General features: G+C 35.1%; 2 protein-coding genes and 1 long non-coding RNA gene across 13 annotated transcripts; 1 reads left to right on the plus strand and 2 right to left on the minus strand.

Moving 5' to 3' along the window:
- Positions 1 to 353: 353 nt before the first annotated feature.
- LOC110638101 (uncharacterized protein At1g01500) lies at positions 354 to 5,070 on the plus strand. 6 transcript variants are annotated; one of them, XM_021788541.2, is made up of 3 exons: positions 354 to 537; positions 1,184 to 1,953; positions 4,472 to 5,070. In XM_021788541.2, exons 2-3 carry the CDS (start codon positions 1,252 to 1,254, stop codon positions 4,700 to 4,702), a joined length of 933 nt encoding a protein of 310 aa, XP_021644233.2. In that variant the 5' UTR covers positions 354 to 537; positions 1,184 to 1,251; the 3' UTR covers positions 4,703 to 5,070. The 6 variants fall into 6 exon arrangements, with proteins under 6 accessions (XP_021644233.2, XP_021644229.2, XP_021644232.2 ...); XM_021788537.2 differs by having other exon boundaries at positions 355 to 537; positions 1,090 to 1,953; XM_021788540.2 differs by having other exon boundaries at positions 355 to 537; positions 1,140 to 1,953.
- An 827-nt stretch (positions 5,071 to 5,897) lies between these two features.
- Positions 5,898 to 8,942, minus strand: LOC110638113 (uncharacterized). The gene is made up of 6 exons (XM_021788550.2): positions 8,676 to 8,942; positions 7,861 to 7,961; positions 7,565 to 7,741; positions 7,352 to 7,450; positions 7,021 to 7,266; positions 5,898 to 6,406 (listed from the first exon to the last, which is right to left on the minus strand). Exons 2-6 carry the CDS (start codon positions 7,924 to 7,926, stop codon positions 6,125 to 6,127), a joined length of 870 nt encoding a protein of 289 aa, XP_021644242.2. The 5' UTR covers positions 7,927 to 7,961; positions 8,676 to 8,942; the 3' UTR covers positions 5,898 to 6,124.
- A 6,641-nt stretch (positions 8,943 to 15,583) lies between these two features.
- Positions 15,584 to 20,155, minus strand: LOC110638103 (uncharacterized). Of its 6 annotated transcripts, none has more exons than XR_009142678.1 (8): positions 19,818 to 20,155; positions 19,637 to 19,715; positions 17,382 to 19,543; positions 17,125 to 17,272; positions 16,703 to 17,032; positions 16,371 to 16,484; positions 16,131 to 16,253; positions 15,584 to 15,878 (listed from the first exon to the last, which is right to left on the minus strand). It is a non-coding gene; the product is annotated as an uncharacterized LOC110638103 (long non-coding RNA). The 6 variants fall into 6 exon arrangements; XR_009142677.1 differs by having other exon boundaries at positions 15,958 to 16,253; XR_002491621.2 differs by having other exon boundaries at positions 15,584 to 16,253; positions 16,757 to 17,032.
- Between the last annotated feature and the right edge of the window lie 223 nt (positions 20,156 to 20,378).

Raw genomic sequence — 20,378 nt, forward strand, 5'->3', positions numbered from 1 at the left:
GGTCCGAGTAGTTAGAGCCGTTAATTTGCCATGACGCGAAGAGGACATCCCTGTCAAGACGCCGTCCTCTCGTGAATGCAAATTTCTTCCTGTCTCCCCTCTTCCAATCGGATAAGATCATATTATTACCATTTTCTTACACTCGATAAATGTCAGATTCAGACAATCCCAATTCCTAAATTAAATTTAAAATTTAAAATTTTATAATTTTAGACATAATTTTAATATTATTAAATTAATTTACAGCTACTATAGAAGGTGACCACGGCACACACTCTCACACCACGGGCGAGCCCATGTGTCCTTGTTCTTTATTGGATTCTCAGATTATATGTATATGAGTGGGTGAGAGGTATTTTTTGTAGACCAAAAACCTCCTGCTAATACTTTTATTGTCCGCCACTAATTTGCGTGGTTGGGTAATCAAAAGTTTACTCATATGGCTTGAAAGCGATTTGAGATGTCGGCTGGGTCCAAGAGACGTGTATTTCCAGTGGGCTGCTCTCATTTTGAAAACATGGGTCGATAATTTTCCTGGTGAGTTTTCTTTTTTTTTACCTACTTTTTGTGGCTATGTATTAATCTAGAACAAATGGAGAGCTTTGGCTGGTTGTTCAATTGAATATTTTGCATGTTTGGGAACTTGAAAGAGATTAAAATAGCGAAATGAATTGATTTGGATTAGTGTTGCTTCGTTTGTTGTTGCTTGTATGTTCCTCTGTTTTTATTTGAGAATGATTTTTATTCTCTGTTATTATTCCTGATCTGATAAACTCTCGAGGCCGTTCTGCATATAATGTTGTTTCTTCCCAATTTTGAACAAATCAACTTTCAGACTTCATTATGGTTATATGTTAATATAACTTAATGCGAATTTGATTAGGAGCAACTAATCTTTATCTTTTTTCTTTTTCTATTTTTGGTGGGTCGCTGTTTATTCCTTCTTTTCAGTGTTATAGTTCTCTGAAGTCTGAATTTTTCTTTTGGGTTTTTGTTCCTTATATGTTTTGCTCGATCTCTTAATTGGTCAGTTAGTGCGGTTGGATTAATTCTCGTGTATTTTTTTTTCTCTCTTTTCCTTATTTCAAGGGCTTCTGTTTCCTAAATAATAGGTCTCCCTCTTCTGTTTGCATGGATAGGATTCTGAACATTCTGCTTTCTGGGGTTTTTTTTGGTTATCTAGACGTTATCAATCCATTCCAACTCAGTTTTGGAGGATTTCAGCGAGGATTTTAAGCTCCCTGGCTTGTCATGGAGGGTCCCTACGAAACATCCAGCAATGGTGAAGCTGCAAGTTCCAATCTTCAGATCATTAGATATTCTCCGTTCCAACCCTTCACCAAATTTTCCTCGCCTTGGTTTGATTTTAGAGTGTTTTATGTCAGGATCAGTAATTTCCAGGTTGATGCTTCAACCCCAGAATTTTTCACTCTCAACCATATCCCTCTGAGCCCAGACACCCTTTTGGAAGTGAATGGTGCTAGAAGTAGCATGTATGCTGATGGTGTCTCTTCCCTTCTCAGAAGGGATCGTGTGGATAAGAAATCTGAAGAAGCTACATTTGTTAGCACAGAGAGTATTAGAACCACAGGGAGTGTGAAATTTGAGGTTTTCCACAAAGAGGATCTAATTCTATCTGGGGTTTTGGAGATGTCTAACAGTAATTGCTTTGTTGGGGAATCGAAAAGTAATGTGAAGCGGTGGAGTATGAATTGTGAACCAGGGATCACAGCTGGTTCTGGCTTCTTGAGGGGAAAACACATTGCTGGTACTGAGTTACCAACCATTGAGGTTTATGTTACAGGGTGCTTCTCGGGAACACCCATCATCTTAACCAAGACTTTGCAGCTTAGTTACCGTAAGAAGCACATCAGGAAGGGCATGTTGGACGCAATTCCAGAGTATGAGACAACTGAATCCCCAAAAAATGTTTCAGCCCAACATGATCTGCAGGTACATACTCTGAGAATTTTGGTATTAAAATTTCAATGTTGTTTTAATTCTTTTTCGTTGAATTTTTTCGAATTGCATTAAAGAGTTTTATGCCTTGATGGATATAATCTTTGAGGTTGATTAGTTATTCATGTGATAATATTCAGAACTCTAAATCACGTAGAGATTTTATTTTTGTGTGTATGTGTGTGTTGAATTCATTTTTTGTTATGGTTTAAAATGTGCTTCCTCTCTTGAAACATATTTCTTGTTACAAACATTCCCATACCTGTCGGACATCCCATCCTTGGGATGGTAAAGAGGAATCTTATCCTGGATGTGACATGGGTATGGGCAGGCACAATTTTCAAGCGATGATATTGTTCTTATTTTTCTCTTTTTCACTTGTATTGTTTTTAATATCATTCCTCTGTCAGATCCTGACGGTATGGACTGCCGCGCGAAGGTTGGCGCCCACTTGTGGGTCCACCATCTCCTAGGTCATCTTGGGCATTTTTTTGTTGCAACGTGTGTGTTTGAACTTCTAGATTGGTTGTTGATCCTTTATTGGGTTCACTGTGGTACTAGTTCATCTGCAAGTAATAATGAGCCATTTGATTTTTAACTGAGCTACGAGTGTTTTACCTTCGAAAATCGAAATTCATCGAGGTTGAGTGGTTTGTAGAAAAAAAGTGACACCATGTTGGCCAAACACATTAGCCTGGCCCTTGCATTGTCTAAACTTTCAACTGCTAACACAATAGAGTGTGGTCAGGTGACAGTCGATGGCGTGATCATTTCAATAACTAGTCCTAAAACACCTCTTGCTCCAGAGAGCTTTTCTTTTTTTCTCCTAGCCTTGTTCTTATATGTTGAACTGGAACAGAGAGTGGTGTAGCTACATGTTCTACAGATCTACTTAGATTGTGTGGCTGATGACGGCTTAGCAGGGCTGTCCTGTTTATATTTATCTGGAGGAACATGTTATTCTGCTAATTGTAAAATCAATTGAAGTTTATTAGGATTAGCACCTGTGTTAGGGATTTGCTATAATGATGGGGGGAGCATCTCTTGCATATTTTGCTACTGCTACACTTCTTTTCCAAGTACAAAAAGGGATACTCTTTCCATAAGCAAGAAAGCTCTAATGATATGTTTGCCCGGGCATAGTGGAATGTAATACAGTCAAATTTCTATTGAATTTCAATGGAATATTTGATTACATTACATTCCATTAAGCCTACCAAATGTATCATAATTATCTTTCTATGAGTATTAGTCTGAATTAATGAGATGAAATTCTGAAGAGGAAATTGATGGCTGATGTGATTTATTAGCTAACTTTATTTGATTCCTCTTATTGTTACATAGTACTTTATCTTAGAATAAATTATCATTGTTGGACCATTCAGTTACCAAATGCATAATTTTGGAGAAGATTTTATACAATTTGAAAGTTCACAATTAGAGAGGGCAATTGTTCTCGGTCCCAACCCGACTCACCCCGCATCTATCGAATTTTTCTATACCTTGCCCTAACCCTAGTATTGTGTGGCCCCTCGTCCCCACCCCAAATCCTGAAACGGTGAAAGCTCTCCGATAATATATTATTATTTTTATTAAAAAATTAATTTATTTTTATATATTTATTTACTTAAATATTAAATTTTTAATAAAAAATATATGTATATTATTAAAATTATGTTTAAAATTTATATTTTTAACTTATAATTTATTTTTTAATAAATAAATTTAAATTATACAATGATAAATTAAAATTAAAAAAAAATAAAAAGAAAAAAAATCCCTATAGAAAAATCCACTCCACCCCTTTTTCTATTGAGGAAGTTCTTGTCCAGACACCAAACCTCTATGGGGCCGGGAGAAAGAAGTGATCCCCGCCCCAACCTGCCATTCCTATTCGCAAAATATGGGATGTAAAAGAAGTGATTCCCTCTATATGGTGATTTTATAGGCCTTATGTCATATCATGTTTTGGATGCTTGTTGTTGCCCTACTTGATCCTCTTTTATGCTCTCTCTCTCTCTCTCTCTCTCTCTCTCTCTCTACACATACAAATATGTAATTTATCTACATTTTTTCGGGGTGGGGTTGTAGGTGAGGCTTTCCCACCACATCATCATTATCATGATTAACAGCCATCAAATTTTTCATTGTTCTTTGGAAAACAAAATCATTTCTCTTAAATAGAGCATAACTTGTATGATATAGAACTTTGAAGAACGAAATCATGCTGGATGGGAAGTTGGGAACTGTAGGCAGTGCAAATTCTTATTATTGATGGTTCTGTAGGGGTGCATCACTTATTGCTACAATAAGGGTCAAGGACTGCCCATAGTATTAGACATGAACAAGTTTCGTTACTACAGCCTTTAGCAACTCTTCCTTCTAGCTTTGTAGGTTCCATTTGCTAAACTAAATTGTAGCGCTTTTCCTTTTGTTGATATTATAATTAATTTGCATAATGTAAGCTATGATCCGTATCTGACTAGTCACTTTTTGTAATTTTGACTTGCAGATAGCAGATTACAGAAGTTACAAACTAGAAAATGAAGAAGATTATGATAACATGTACTGGAGGAGTGCATATATGGAGGGTGAAGATGGTGAACTATCATGGTTCAACGCTGGTGTGAGGGTTGGCGTAGGAATTGGACTCGGCGTTTGTCTTGGAATTGGTATAGGAGTTGGTTTGCTAGTTCGTACATATCAAGCAACCACTCGAAACTTCAAAAGACGGCTTGTGTGATTCCTCTTTCCTCAACTGCTAAATAGTTGGTTACCTTTTAACTTCAAGATTTTGACAGAGTTCTCTGTAAAGCTGACTTGCTTTCATTTGGTTTTTGGTGTTTCTCCCTCTCAGAACTTGTAATGTAATATAATGTGGTGTTTATGTAGAAGGGAATGGCAGAGAGTTGGATTCTACCGTCTTCACATTGATGTCAAGGTTTATACATACATGGAAGTTTGTATGGCTTGTATTTCCCTGTAAATAAAATCTGTTTTTGAGAAGCCAAAGCAGCATATGGTAGGTAGCCCGATGTCAAATTTAGAACTCGATCAGTGTGCAAATAAAGATCAGACCCAAAGACTTGCGTCTTCCTATTTTCACAAGAATTTATTGTGTATTCATCATTTACTGCATTACACGCTGCGCCAATTTACCATTTTGATAATATGCATTTGAGGAGCAATATTAGTTGGGTATCAAAACTAAAACTAACTACATTCCATTATTATGAATTCAACACCCAAAGAACCATTGCATTGGTGATTTGAAGGTTAGTAATTTGATTAAAGAAAGTTATCTTAGAAATATTTTATCACATCTCTAAATAGCTTGTAAACCCCAGAAGTTTTCTAAAACATCCTGTCAATATACATGCTTTCCTTCCTTGATTCAAAATCAGGCTTTCATGTTGGAAAATCTTCAATTTCATTGCTACGAAAATGTTTCCTGAACTTGTTATGCAAAAAATGAATAAGATCACACTATAAAAATAAAGAAAATAAGATAATAAGCCTATGCCATGGCAATCCTCGCGAACTTAATCCGATCTGTCCAATATCTTACCAATTTTTCCTGAACAATATCGAAAAAGTCATCCTGCTCTGAATCTTTTAACCCGCTCCAATAATAATATATTATTACTTTTAATTAAAAATAATTCATTTTATGTATTTACTACTTATATAAGTATTTATATATCATTAAAATTATATTTAAATTTTATATTTTTAATGAATAAATTTATATTATATAATAATAAATTAAAATAAAAATAAAAAAAGAAAAATGTCTAACCAAGCAACCATTCCTGGTCTGTTCCAGTAGACGTATTATAGCTATTTCACCAAAATGCCGAACTGCCCACCAGTGTGTGGGCTTGCTCGTGCGAGAAGGAGCGTTATTTCATCAAGTCATTTGTTGATGGGGAGGGATATTTGCAAAAAAAAGAAACATAAGGCTCCCTTTTAGTAATAAAAGATGGCAGCATTTCCATTATTCTAGCTAGAAGCCCACAAACATTGCTGATAGCTTTTGTTGGTAAAATTAAAGATCATTACCTATCCACTAGCTGGCTTACGTTCAAAATCTTACATACCAAGGTGGATTTATGCTTCCACTACACTAACTCACTGAAGATGGGAAGCTAGATAGCTGGGGGAACTACGCCATTGGCTCTGGAGCCACCTCAGCACCATGATGTCCATTTGTAGCTTGTTGATGTTTATTGTCAAATCCCCAGAACGAGGAAGCCTTGACATCGTCTTGAGTCATTAATCTTGAGAACTCTTCATGGTCATACTCCAACATGGCTTTTCCCCCAAACTCAGTTGGCAGATTTTCATCATCAAAATATGACTTCATAAGTTCTACACTATCAACATTCTTAGGGTACACAAACTTCACCTTCTGGAATGTTTTAGCATCCAAGAAATACTTCACAATCTGCATGCATCAACACAACTCATTATGTCAAATCTTGTAAGGTCACTTATCATTCCAAATACAACGGATTTAATGATTAAACATTAAAAGAAATGTTACATGCCCCATCCTCTCTAAATAAGAGGTAAGGACAGGAGAAAGTGTTGGCAAAAATGAGATGAACAGTTGCTGTTTTTCACAATCACTAAAGAACTTTTGCAGGCCATATTGATCCATGTAGTTTCTGGGTTATTCCATAGGTATTTTAATTGGAAAAGAAAAGAATTGATCCTTTAAATAATAACTTAAATTATCTAATTAGTATGCCCGGAAAACATAAAAGCAAGAACCTACTGCAATCAGAAAGCCATGGAATAGAACAATATAAGATGTTATGGTGCTCTCTAGCTTTTAGAAACCAAAGACAAGGAGGCATCATGGATTATAGCAACTACCAATTTTATATTATTTAATATCACATTTTAGAAAGTTATTATGCCTGATGGAATGACAAAATATTGTCTAATCTGCTAGGACACATTGTCGGACAGATTATCAGCATGATTGGTGGTTTCAAGCCGAAGGATTTCTAATATTCATTTTCAAAACCAGAATGCAGAAGTAAGAACTCAAACCTTCCAGAATGCTTCAAAAATCCGTGGAGGATTGTACAGAAATGCTATGGCTAGCCTCTCAGGATAGTGGTTCTGTAGTATATTAATAGTATCACGAGCTGTTCTGATGGGCACACTATTGCTTATCGACCATCCAGTGAAGTCTATCAACCATGCCATTTGTTCTTGGCCCTCTGGAAGGTTAAGTATGGCGTTCTCTAAGAGATACACCAAATGTCGGAGCTGATTGTCTAATGATTTTGTATTCTGCAGCAATTGCCATTTTATTAATTTTTCAATTGCAGGAAGTAAGGAATTTGCTGTATGAATTATGATTATCTAAATAAAGTACCTGCTTTCCTGGCCTCAGTATAAGTACAGTTCTTCCCTGTCTATCATGAAAATTTGCTCTATACACTTTACCTGTTTCCCCTTCAATAGCAACCTCATGCTGAGACAAAATCAGTTTCATGACCAGGGAAATTGTTACAGTTCCATCTCAAAATAAACTGGATATTACAGGGCTTTTACAATGATCAACATCAAGGAAAATAACCAAACCTACCCAACGAATCTCTTCAGGCTTATAAGTCGATCTCCATTTAAGTGTCTCCTCCAGCATTTTCTTCGCTTTGTCCACATTCCAGCTACGAGCTTCCAGATATCTTCTCAAACATGCATCAGTGCAATATTGTAAACTGCGTCCTGTTATTGGTCCAATTGCATTCCTTAGCTCATTGACCTGAAATAGTAAAAATGAAGTTCTACTGTAAATATGTATATAGCCGACCTCAAGTGTTGCAGATGCAACACAAATATTAAGTTCAGCATTAACCCAATAGTGAACTTCCAACATATTACCTTAGACTCATGTCGCAGAGAATCATCCTCCTGATCCCGATGGGAATTGCTCCGGCGGTGAAACATGGTGGTCGATATGCTATATTATAATCCAGTTCAGCCTATAACATCATTATTCATTGCAAATTGAATTAACTGAGAAGCAGCAACTCAAAAAGAGTCAATCTTAGTCTATAACAACAAATCAAAGACTGAAATAACAGCATACAATTTGGGATAAAATTTTCAAATAAAGCAAAAAGGTTGGGCTGGGTAAAAACCTGAAGGTTTTAAAACTAGATCACTAGCATAAAAGCAAATGCAATTCAAATTAGTATTTAATCTGGAAGGGGAAAAACAAGATGGGATTTGTCACTGCAAGCCAGACTGACGATGGGATCATACTCATAACCCATATCCTATAAAGAGTAATAATAAATAAATAAAATAATCAAATCCAACGCACGAACTGTACATGAAATCAACACAAAAAAAGTGATTCAACCACTACCCAACAACTGGAATTGAATTCATCAATTCAAAAAAACCTAAGAAAATCAGCCTATTTTGTGGATATCTTCCCCATGAGCTAGAATATAATAATGTAGCAATTCAGAGGCCAAAAAAGACATCAAAAAGTTCTAAGCTCTTTCTCTGTTCCATAGAATTCCTACTCCAAATTACAAATCAAAATTCAAGAGACAAATTCACCAAGTCACACGCTTTTATACACTATTCTCAATTAAAACAGAGACAGAAAAAGAAGTAACAAAGCATTTCAAGCGATCAAAACCCAAAATTCCACAAAGTCTGAGCTGTTTAGAAGTCAAACATACCAAGAGAGGAAGATGCAACAAATGTCCTCCTCCTCCCCCTCTGCGAGAGAGAGAGAGAGAGAAAGTTCTAATTTCTCTTGGGGATGGGGTGTCTTTACTTCTTCACCAAAGCAACTTTCAGGGAGAGAGTGAGAGAAACGAGAAGAGGAAGTAGAGATATTATATTAGCGACAAGGATCAGAGATCGGTTTGTTTGAGAATGCCACAGCTAATGCCGTACCTAAAGCTACAAGCTTCATTGCTCAGTGTCCTATTCTAACACCACGTCTCTTTTTGTTTTCTCTTTCTCTTAATCTAAAAAAATATTTATTTATATAAATATTTAATTAAATATAAAATATATTATTATAAAATTTTATATATTTTATATAAAATGAAATTTGAATATTTTAAAAAATTATTAAATTTTAAAATATAAATTATTAATTAAAATAATATTTTATATAAAATATTAATTAAGATATATAAAATTTAATAAATTTAAATTTTTTTAAATAATAATAATCAAATTTGAGTAGATTTTAAATAATTAAAAATAAATTTTAATTAAATTTAAAATAAAATTAAATTTTAATAATATTATTTAAATTTAATTTTAAAAAATTACCCTAATGTACTTTGTTTCTCTCTTCCTCTCTCACACACACAGGCCCACACACACACTTGCATTCTAGAAAGTCCCCTGATTGTTTTGTCAAATGAGAAATTCACAAAATATTTGCTTTGTACTTAACATTAACATGATAAAAAATAATAAATTTTAAATTTTCATTATTATTTTTTAAATTTAAAAAATTATTTTATAATTCATTCAGTGCATTAAATTATTATAGGCAAGCTTTGCTAGACAAAGTCACCAAAAACGTGGTTAGCTTTCCCTTGACAATGAGAAATTATTGAGTGGTATATCTTCTTTCAGCTAAAAAAATATGATTTATATTTATTATAAATGAAAAATATTATTTTTTAATATTTTCAGTTATATTTACTAATTTGTCCTTGGCAGTTATCAATGACTTTGTGGAATTTGCAAATGACTTTGAAAGAGAGTGTACTTTGTGGAATTTGCAAAGCGCTAGCAAGAGCATCATTCATTCCAACTAAGAAAAGAATCAAATATAAAGAAATTGCCTTGCTTATGGGTCCAAGAACAGGTCAGATTTGTCGTCTTGAACGTGACAGAATTCCACAATGACCTGGCAATTAATGCCAGCCACAAACCGAAGACTTTTCAAGCATTTTCTTGACCATGTACTATTTCCTGCCAAATTGAAGCAAAATTTGATTAGAAATTTTGTTGCTCTTTCATTTACATTGCTCACTCTTACAATTAAAATAACAGCTTAGTTTTCTAAGAATGTGAAATTTTGTGGTAAACGAGTTTTCACTAATAAGCTGGGTGTAGGTGTAATCTAGGATTTTCTAAGGATTTTAAGAAGTATATGGGGGTTCCATTTTCTCTTTCTAGAATGCATAGAAATATTTACCCATAAATTTTAACGAAGACTAATTCTTGCATATATTCAAGTATATACATTCAGTCAATTATTTATTATTATTTTAGTTTAAATCATGATGGGTTCTATTTAAAAATATATGAATGTAATTTTTTATTAATTAGGTGTTTGTATATCCTGATATAGGTAAAAAATTTCTTTACATCTTGGTATAGGTAAAAAATTTTTTTACTTACATCAAGGTATACAATCAAATCATAGTATGTAAAAAATTTCTTACTTGCACCAAGGTATACAATCAAATCATAGTGAGTCCCATTTAAAAATGCATGAATGTGATTTTTTATTAGTTGGGTGTTTATATACTTTGATGTAGGTAAGAAATTTCCTTTAAAGAATATTAATAAGGAGTTGTCTAACCAGGATGCACAGTAACTATCCATAGACAATGGGCAACTTTAGCTCTTATATCATCAATGGAGATTTGTAGGATGAAAAAGACTGATTTTTACATGGTATTTATTGATATAAAAAAGGCACATGATGAACTAAGAAGAGAAGTTTTTTGGTGAGTGCTAAGTAATTAGTCAATTTAATTTGAATTATATAAATGTCATCAAGGACATTATGGAGGAATAGTCACAAGCGTAAGAAAAATGTGTGTGAGAGGACATGGTTAATAAGTTCCCTATAACATTAGGTTCACGATAGGGATTGGCTTTGAGTACAAACTTCAGTCATATTCAAGATGATGTCTCATATTATTTGTAGATGATGTTGTCTTCATAGATGAAATTAGTGAGTGAAGGAGTTAATCAAAAGTTAGAGTTGTGGAAAGGACTCTTAAGAGTAAGAGTTTTTGGCTAAATAAAAGTAGGAGGAGAAGTTTAAGAAGACGAGTAGTAGCAATGAAAGTGGAGACTTTGAAAGTGGGGGAGGTTACTGCAGTTATCTTATAAAAGCTTGTTGACATTCTTAATAGTTGGGAAGGAGACTTTGAAGGTGGAGGAGATTACCACAGTTATCTTAAATGATGAAAAGTTCAAGAACACAATTAGTAATAATGAAAGTGGAGCTTTTGTTACTAGTTCTAGTACTAAAAAAAATAATTCACGTGGAAACAATTGGAGAAGAAAGAGTAAATTGAGCTCGAGACCACGAATAGACATTGAAGGTAGAGAAAACTACTACTGTCATGAGAAGGGCCATATTTAATATTATTGTATGAATGTAAATAATTCAAAAAGAGTCGTGAAAAAAAAGAAGGAACTGCTGCAATTTCAATTGATAATGGTGTTAACAGTGAGTGTTTGAATGTAAATGATGATAAAGAAAAAACAAAAGATCCATTACAAGATGCATGGTTAATGAATTCTGCTTAGCCATTTCATATTTGCTCAAAGAAGGAGTGTTCTGATGTGATTGAAAAGAAGAAAAGAGAGAAAGTTAAGCTAACCAATGGGAACAAGATGGAAGTTGGAGGTGTTGAACAAGTGAAGATCAAGCTGCATGGTGATTGAGTAAAACTGTTTGATGAAGTGAGATACATTCCTAAATTTGAAAGAAATTCAATTTTTTTGGTAAACTGGATCCTATTGATTATGGGTATTCTGTTCATGGTGGAGTTATGAGAGTTAGATGAGGTGCTGTCGTGATCATGAAAGGCAAGAAGCTCAATGCAAAAACTCTTTAAAAAATGGAAAAAAACACCTTAATTAGAATAATGCAAGTTGAGATAAGAGATAACATCAACAATCGAGAGTGTAAAGAAATACTTAAAGAAAAGTTAACTTTTGTAAAAGTTGTGAAGAGTAATTCTATTTGATTTAAAGGTGGAGATTATTAAAATTCAAGTTAAATTGGAAGTAGGTATTTAGAATTAATTGAGATAAAGTTTAGTTTAGGAAGAAATAAAATAATAAGTTTAATAATGTAACGCTTCATCTCCAACCACTAGAGGAATTATGTGCTTTGGCCCATCCCATCCTGAGCCTTACGGTTTTGTTCCATAGGTGGAACAGAGAACTTCCCAGGAGGTCACCCATCCTAGGATTTCTCTCAAGCGAGCACGCTTAATCTCAGAGTTCTTCCAACTCTCCATGCCATTTCATCAAAAGGTGCCTCTAGTAATTAGTTTCTCCCATTTCAATATATGATTCAGTTCATTCCTGCCTCCCATTTGGTCAAGGTCTCAAGCGAGGCCCCGCCTCCAGCCAAAGATTATTTCCTCTTGCCGCACGGGATGTTACAGGCCTACCAGTTTCGGCCTAGTTCGTCCCCGAACCACACATCTACTGGAGGGGGTCTGGCTCTGATACCATCTATAACGATCCTGCTCCAACCATTAGAGGAATTGTTCGCTTTAGCCCATCCCATCCAGAGCCTCACAGTTTTGTTTTATAGGTGGAATGAAGAACTTCCCAAAAGGTCACCCATCAAACGATTTTTCTCAAACAAGCACGCTTAACCCGGAGTTCTTCGAACTCTCCAGACCATTTTACTAAAAGGCGCATCTAGTGATTAATTTCCCTAATTTTAATATATAATTCGATTCATTCATGCCCCCCATTTGGTCAAGGTCTTAAGCGAGGCCCCACCTCCAGCAGTAGATTGTTTCCCCTTGCCGCACAGGATGTTAAAAATGAAATTTATATTATAAAATTTAATAATTAAAGTCCTAAGAATACTAGATTTTAATGATCTATATATAAGTAATTAATTGACCATTATATTGTAGAGATCTCACAAAGTAGAAAAGTGCATTAAATTTCATAAATTTTGTTAAAGTACTTTTGAAAGTGAGAAAAATAATTATTAATTATAATTATTTATCCTTTATAATAGATTTCATCAGTGGAGTAAATTTACATTAAACCACGTTTCACAACAAAAGTGAAGATAAATTTTATAAAACTGTGATGTAATCGATTATGTTACATAAGAGGAAATTTCAGGCATCTAAAATACAATATACTCATTAATATATCATAAAGATAATGTTGTTTTTAAAGTGGGTTAATAAGTGGCTTTTTGGTGGGTTTTCGATTATGGGTTCTTGTTTTTAGTAAACCAATATACACAGCTATATAAAAAAGTGAATACATTTTATTGGTCATTTTGAAATATTTTTATTCAATTGGTCTATTGTAAGATCGGTTTAGTTGTTGATATTGACGTTGATATGTATATCAAATAAGTCATTACTACTAGAAAAATGTCAAAAGCTCAAGAGATTAAATACTTGAAAATGAGCATAATGTAAGCACTAATTGGTAGGTAATTGTAAACTTCAAAGACTATATAATTATAAAAATATTGATAAGGTGAGAGAGTGTTAGGGACTCTGAATAAAACAGAAAGGGATTTCTTGCTTTCAATAATTGATTTATAAGTGTTGTTTGATTTTTGTCGATGCTCTTATGATGGATCCGTTTAAAATTAGATAAAAATGACCTTGTGATAGCAAAAATTAAGTGCGTCTCAATGTGTTGTTCAAATGACAACTCTTATAGTTTTTCTTTAGTGAGGGAGTTTAAATGAGGGAGGTTTTCTTCCTTCCTTTGTCATATAGTTTTTCTCTGTTTCTAGTATCCTCATCACTAGTTAAATAATTGAAGTTATAAGGTGGTTGTTCAGGGGTCTCCCAGTTAGCTGGCAACGCAAGGAAGGCGATGGTTCCAAATGAAATGATGGTCAGTAATCCCGGGGCTAGACAAGAATGAGACGCCGGAGCTTTGCCATGCTGTTCCCGGTCATCCAACATATCCATGGTTACTTGTTTCTTCCTCAACAATAGATTAATCCTGGCTCGCCTATGTTCGGTGGTTTTGTTGTGTGAAGGGGTCGAGCTGGTTTTGCTTATTTTCTAGATACCCTAAGCACTGTTTTTATAGCGTGTACAGTCCCTTTGGATAGAGTAAGTCTCCTAGTGGCTAGTGCTGGCGGTGGTGCTTGTGTTTTGCTTATCTTTGCCAGATCGTTGGTGTTGGGTCAAGCACCTGTTTGTTCTAGGTTTTACTGTTTTCTAAGGGCCTTGGCTCATTTATTTTGTTGGGCTGTTATTTAGTTAGAATATCTATTGTAGATGAGCTTTGAACAATGTAGCCATGCTTTAATCAATGAAATGCTATTTTTTATTAAAAAAATATAACGACAAATCCTAATTTCAAACAACCTAGTTATAATAACAATAATAATAATAAATTAAAAAAAAAGAGAAGCTTTAGCGTAAATTTCGAAAGTTAGGCACCCGGTGAAGATTAAGTATTGGGTGGTGGCTGAGCTGTGGTCCGTAAAAGATGCCAAAGGAAAAGGCAAGGCAACCTGACAAAATGGAAAATAAAGAGTAAAATGCAATAGCCAATGGGATGGGACTCACAGCACTAGCTCCCACCAAAGCAAGTGGGCATGTCCGAACAAAAAGAGAAGCAGGTCCTGAAAATCAATGAAAAAGTCCTACCATCAGGAAACTCATCAGACAATGTCATGAAGAATATGGTTTTGGAATGGAATAATATTTTACATAACAAAATTTGATAGCAGATTGACAACCAAGTAAGAGAGTTATTAAGAAAAGATCCAGGTGGATTCGAACCACCATCCCCCCAAGACGATAGACCTGGGCGCTCTGACCGCTTTGAGCTAATGGATCTACATCGATCATAAGATCCTACAATCATACCTTTCACTTTTGAGCCACAAATTTCCAGCCCTCAGCAAAGTTCCACAGGATTGCACCGCCCCGAGTTAATATTTTAAAAAATTATTAAAATTCAATAAAACATAAAATTTCATCAGAGCGCACTAGATATGTTTTTGTAAAAATTATTTTTTTTAATTTATCATTTTCTAAAAGGATTTCCTTTTTTTTTTCTTTAAGTAATTTTTATTTTCATAAAAAATATAAAAACTCATTTACTTGTCAATTAAAAATAACTTCTAATTCAAAAGAAAAATAGGCTTACAACTTAAAAACATAAAAATTATTTTATTTTCTTTATCACAAAAAAACGTTTTAACTCAGAATATATATATATATATATATATATATATATCCCCCCACTTTCTCCTCCTTAAAAACAAAAACCTTTCCAAAAATCACATATTTTTAAATTTTTATAATAAATTAATTATTGTTCAGAAGGCCAGAAACGTTTACACTCCAACCACGAGACGAGCCTAAGAAATGGCGCTGCAAGCCTTTCGCATTAGTCTCAAAAGATGGCCAGAATTTGATGGAGCTCTGCACTGTGCACCGCAACACTAACAGCCAAGCGCCCCCCATTCTTTATTTACGATATTTAAAATCCAGCAAGTAGGAGACATGCCCAACCAATCATTCAGAGGTTAAAACATGTTGAAAACACATATACAACTCTTCTATTAATCAAATTCATGAACCTAAGAGTTTCCAAAATATAAATATATAAAGATCAAAAAGCATATTCATACTAAGAGAGAAAATCCAACTCAAAATAAATTAATAACCACATTCACGAATTTTAAAACAATCTACTACCAAACACATTCAAATAATTAAGCAAAAGCAGTAGACAGGATAAAAAGGCAAAAAGGTCAAGGTGTTTGAATGCGAGAACCATGGGGCAATATGTAATTTCAACATGCAAAATCCATTTGGTTTTCCTGTTCCTTTGATAACTCACTAGCGTATAGACACGCCGCTATCTAAAGCAAACCTTGGTGTCCCCAGTAGCGGAAGTTCCCATAAATTCCTTTACCCGTTTGACTGCAATAGGAGCAGGTTAGTCTAGAATGCGATGATTGTGATACACAAGATATAACTAGAAAACGTTCAACTCACTCACACCAGAGTCACTAGATAGGACAGAATGCTTGCTGGACTCTTTAAAAGATTTGTAATCAGACACACACACAAGCTGAACAAATTCACAAAGCAAAGAATTTAAGTTAAACAGGAGAACTTGAATTCAAAAACAACAAGATTTAGGAAAGATTTTAGGTTACAACTCTGCTGCACCTCAAGCCTAAGATTTTAGGCTACCAGTTTCATGCCTCCAGATACCATGCCTTAGAAGCAGTCAAGTAGGCTTCGTACTCTTATTAATGAGGATGGTATGTATTTCTATCTTTGACGCAGAACCTACCACAAGATAAAAATGACCTCAGGCATTTGAAAACAGGATGAAATAATAATTGATCAAATATAACCTGCCTGCTCAAGGACTATAGATTAAAAAACTCAGTCAAGAATCCATACCTCACAACAATATTAGGAAGCTTTGCACCAGACTCCAAGATTATAGGAAAGCAAAAACTTGATGCAGATGATGCGGATCTTAAATAAGACCAAGTGGAAAAGGCTAACACCCAACTGAAAAATAAGCAGCTCTATTTAATGGTATGCACCACAAAAAGGTGTAGGAAGACTTTTCCAAAATTATAGAACCCAGGCTATATACACGTCAAATTGCAATATGAACAGTGATCGGTAAGACATCCATGTGATCTATCTAGTTAACCGCCAACAACGGACTGATATAGCTATAGAAACAATGAAAAACAACATAAAAGATACAACAGAACTCTTACAAAGAAAAATTCAACAGACCACAGTTCCGGTAATAAGCCGTGTACGACACATACTGCACAGAGTTATCCTTCCCCAGTTGCAACAAGTTGATGTTTATACAGCTACCACAAAAAAGTCTTCATCGCCACTCAAGATGAAAATGTACTCGACAGCTTTCCTTTTAAGAGCAACAACGTCTAGAGAGTCCCCCAGTAATGTGTAGGAACCATAAAGGCTTTTTGCTCCATACAAGTGTTTCTGCAACAGAGGTGAAGAGGAGAATATAGCTAATTGGTGCAAGGGAAAAGGAATCATACCGTGATGCCCAAAGATGCATCAAGTACAGACATCTGCATTTGAATTTGAAAACAAAATCAATAATGAGTTAACTACCTTAGAAAGAGCAAAGGAAAACCAACAAATAATACTACACAAAATATACCTTAAAGAACATACAAATCGAGGTTCATGACTTGAATTTTGACAAAATCACATCTGTAAATTCAACCAACAGCAACAATAAGCTCTACAGCACATCACAGAAACTGGCCTTAAGAACTCGCAGATGAAGATGCGTCCTACATGCATCCCTACATTAAAATAAAACATCCACGTCAGCTATGCTCAATACAAATGAATTGGGAAAAAAAATAGTAAATGCAACATGATAAAGCCCACTATGTGTTTACATGTTCTCACCCTTGTAAATTTTGCTTAACCACAATCTCCATGAGAAAGCAGAAACGCCCCAATAACATTCTCACGCCACGACCCAGTAACTCTTCAATTGTGCCCAAAGAAAAGCCGAATCCAGCACCACTTGAAGCAGGTCATCAAGAACCAATAGTTACCACTAAATTTAGGTGCATCGCAGCACCACGAGTTGATACACTACATACAGCAACAGTACACTCTATACGAGGTGTAACAACCACTAAAGATACATTAGATACATGCTTAACATTCTGGAACAGGAAACCAACCCCATCTCTCCAACAAAAATCATTAACATGGAAAAAAAAAAAAAAGATTTAGCAACATCTAATAAGCCCAACACCCCAGAAGGGTATTCCTGCCCACAAGACTTTCATGCCATCATTGCACGTGCATGTATATAAATAATTGCACGTGTATATACAAAATTGCAAATGTACTTGCATACATACGTACCCACGCTGTGATATAAATTAACTTCTTAAGTAAATTGCAAGTTGCAGAAGCAAACAAAACATCTAGATGTAAAATATTTGCCATCTTCCCATAAAAAATGCCTTTGTCTACCAATTATTTATTTAAATAACTTCCATTATTCTCTCATTTCTTTGCTGCAGGATGAATTTATGAAGAGCTTGAATTTGGGTATTAAATATGACCTACCTTGTTAGGCCCAGTGCCTGCTTTTCAATTCTGTTACAATTACTACTTCGGTTATTCAGTTACTTCCATTGTCAAAAATCATCAACAACCTTTTGTGCAGATAATATTTTTACTCAGAATGATATAACTTTTCGAGACAAAATATGAACTGGCTGCAACAAGTTGATAGGATGCAAGACACTTGATTGTGAAATATAAATAAACTTACTGATTTCCACTTTCAGTGCAGTGCGTGATAATAAAATATGAAGTTAGAATTAAATATAATACGAACTAGCTTGTTCACCACCAACCTTATGCGCAGATAATATTTTTACTCGGAATGATCAACAGATACAAAATCATCTTAAAAAAATAACCCCGACTTTGGACATAAAATATGAACTGTGCTGCAACAAGTCGATAGGATGGACGACAAACTTGAATGCGAAATATAAATAAAGTTATTGTTTTCAACTTTTAATGCAGTGCGTGATAATAAAATATAAAGTTAGAATTCAAGTATAAAATTCGAACTAGCTTGTGCATATGATTGCAGAATTGGTGCAAGTAAGGCAAACTATTGGCATTTGAATGAGAGTGCATTACAACTATTTTGATCAGCTAATAGAGTTATTGTTTAAACACGTTTAAGCCGATCATATCTGAGAGAATCTATGAATAATATCTAAATTCGAACTAGCTTGTGCATATGATCGCCGACTTGGTGAAAGGACGATTAAACTATTGGTATGTGAATGAGAGCGCATTACAGCTATTTTGATCGGCTAACAGAGATAAAATTGTTTAAAAATGTTCAAGGCGATCATATCTGAGAGAATCTATGAATAATATCTAAAGGTAGATGATAGATAAGTATTATACCTTTGGTGGTCGAATTCACGAAGGACAATCCCGATTCCTGCATGGCTGTTGCCTTGTTTGCCTTAGTTGCAAAGTATGTTTGTTTAGTAAACCTTCCAGTATAAAGATAGAAAAGGAAAAGAGGAAAAGAGGAAAAGAGAGAAGCAAAGGAAGGCACGACCAGACACGCACACAAAGTGGGGGAGAGCCGGGAAAAATAAAGCAAATACTCCCGTGCCATCTCCCCCCTCAAAAACCCAAAAAAGTTAATTTTATTTAAGTTTTTGACCTGCCATGCAAGCGCACCTGCCATGGCAAAGGTCAGGGGACAAACAGCAGCAAATAAACATCAATTAACCAAACATCTCCTCAGCCTTCGCACCCAGGTATCCAGCATCCTACACTTCTATCGTATTACCTCATAAATCATAATCGAACAGATTCACATATAATATAACCACAAACGAACCCTTTTCGCCTTATGATCTTACGAAATGACTCAAGACCACCATCACCATCGATCATCAGATTGGAAGGCGCAAATCTTCCAGTTATCCGCAACCACGGCTTGGTCAACGACCACGATCCATCCACCACCAACTCTCTTCCATGGAGAGATCAATCACTATCGGCACCAACGTCTGTTAACACATGCCAAATACAGAATATCAGAGATGCAAAAACAAAAAAACAAAGCCAGATCTAAGAAAGGTATGTGGATCCGAAATCAATACCACAGCTGCTGGTCATCTCCAAACAAACAAAAACAAAAGCTCAGAGACAAACATATCAGCCAGGCAAAGAGACCTTAACCTGCAGAAACAAGGCAAACCTGAATATATACAGCTAAACATAGCAAATCCTCTAAAACGGAAGCTAACACAAGAGCTATGGATCACAGATCTAAGATCATACCAGTCGTACGTCCATAGATCTCGCCACCTGAGATCAAAGAGCTCCAAAGTTCGCAGATCTGATGCAAATCGGAAACAGCTATAGCTAAAGCTACCCCGTAACTGATCTAGCTGAGCTATGAACATGCATCAACCACAGATCGATCTCCAAGAAGAAAAAGGTAAAGCCATGCTCAACGGTTAGATCGGAAAACGATCTAATCAAAATTGCAGTTTCCGATCTAATCAAAATTGCAGTTCTCAAAGACAGGAGATAAGACAGAAGAACGGATCTGACAAATAAGGCGCGAGGTGGCATTAAATAGCGAAAACGTGGCCGACATCGCGAGAGACGTTTATCATTTGGAGTCTTTTGGAAACGGACAGCCAATCATAAGGAAACGGTAGAAAGATCGAACGGCTGTGATAATTTAACTTCGAGGACCAATCTACGGTGCGATTTACGCGATATTTTAAGAGGCGGTTGTCATAAAGGCGTGGATGTCACCCGCAACAAGAAAATTCTAGTGGATATCGGATAACGATGAAAATATGCCTATATATATATATATATATAAAGATA

The sequence above is a fragment of the Hevea brasiliensis genome, chromosome 2 (genome assembly GCF_030052815.1).
Source record: "Hevea brasiliensis isolate MT/VB/25A 57/8 chromosome 2, ASM3005281v1, whole genome shotgun sequence".
Lineage (NCBI taxonomy): Eukaryota > Viridiplantae > Streptophyta > Magnoliopsida > Malpighiales > Euphorbiaceae > Hevea > Hevea brasiliensis.

Excerpts from the sequence above, each read along its gene's own strand:
- LOC110638113 (XM_021788550.2), bottom strand. The coding sequence starts at position 7,926 with ATGTTTCACCGCCGGAGCAATTCCCATCGGGATCAGGAGGATGATTCT. Across the intron at positions 7,267-7,351 it reads TACTGAGGCCAGGAAAGCAG|AATACAAAATCATTAGACAA; the intron begins GTACTTTATTTA and ends CAATTGCTGCAG. Across the intron at positions 6,407-7,020 it reads TTTTTGAAGCATTCTGGAAG|ATTGTGAAGTATTTCTTGGA; the intron begins GTTTGAGTTCTT and ends TGATGCATGCAG.
- LOC110638101 (XM_021788541.2), top strand. The coding sequence starts at position 1,252 with ATGGAGGGTCCCTACGAAACATCCAGCAATGGTGAAGCTGCAAGTTCC. Across the intron at positions 1,954-4,471 it reads CAGCCCAACATGATCTGCAG|ATAGCAGATTACAGAAGTTA; the intron begins GTACATACTCTG and ends TTTGACTTGCAG.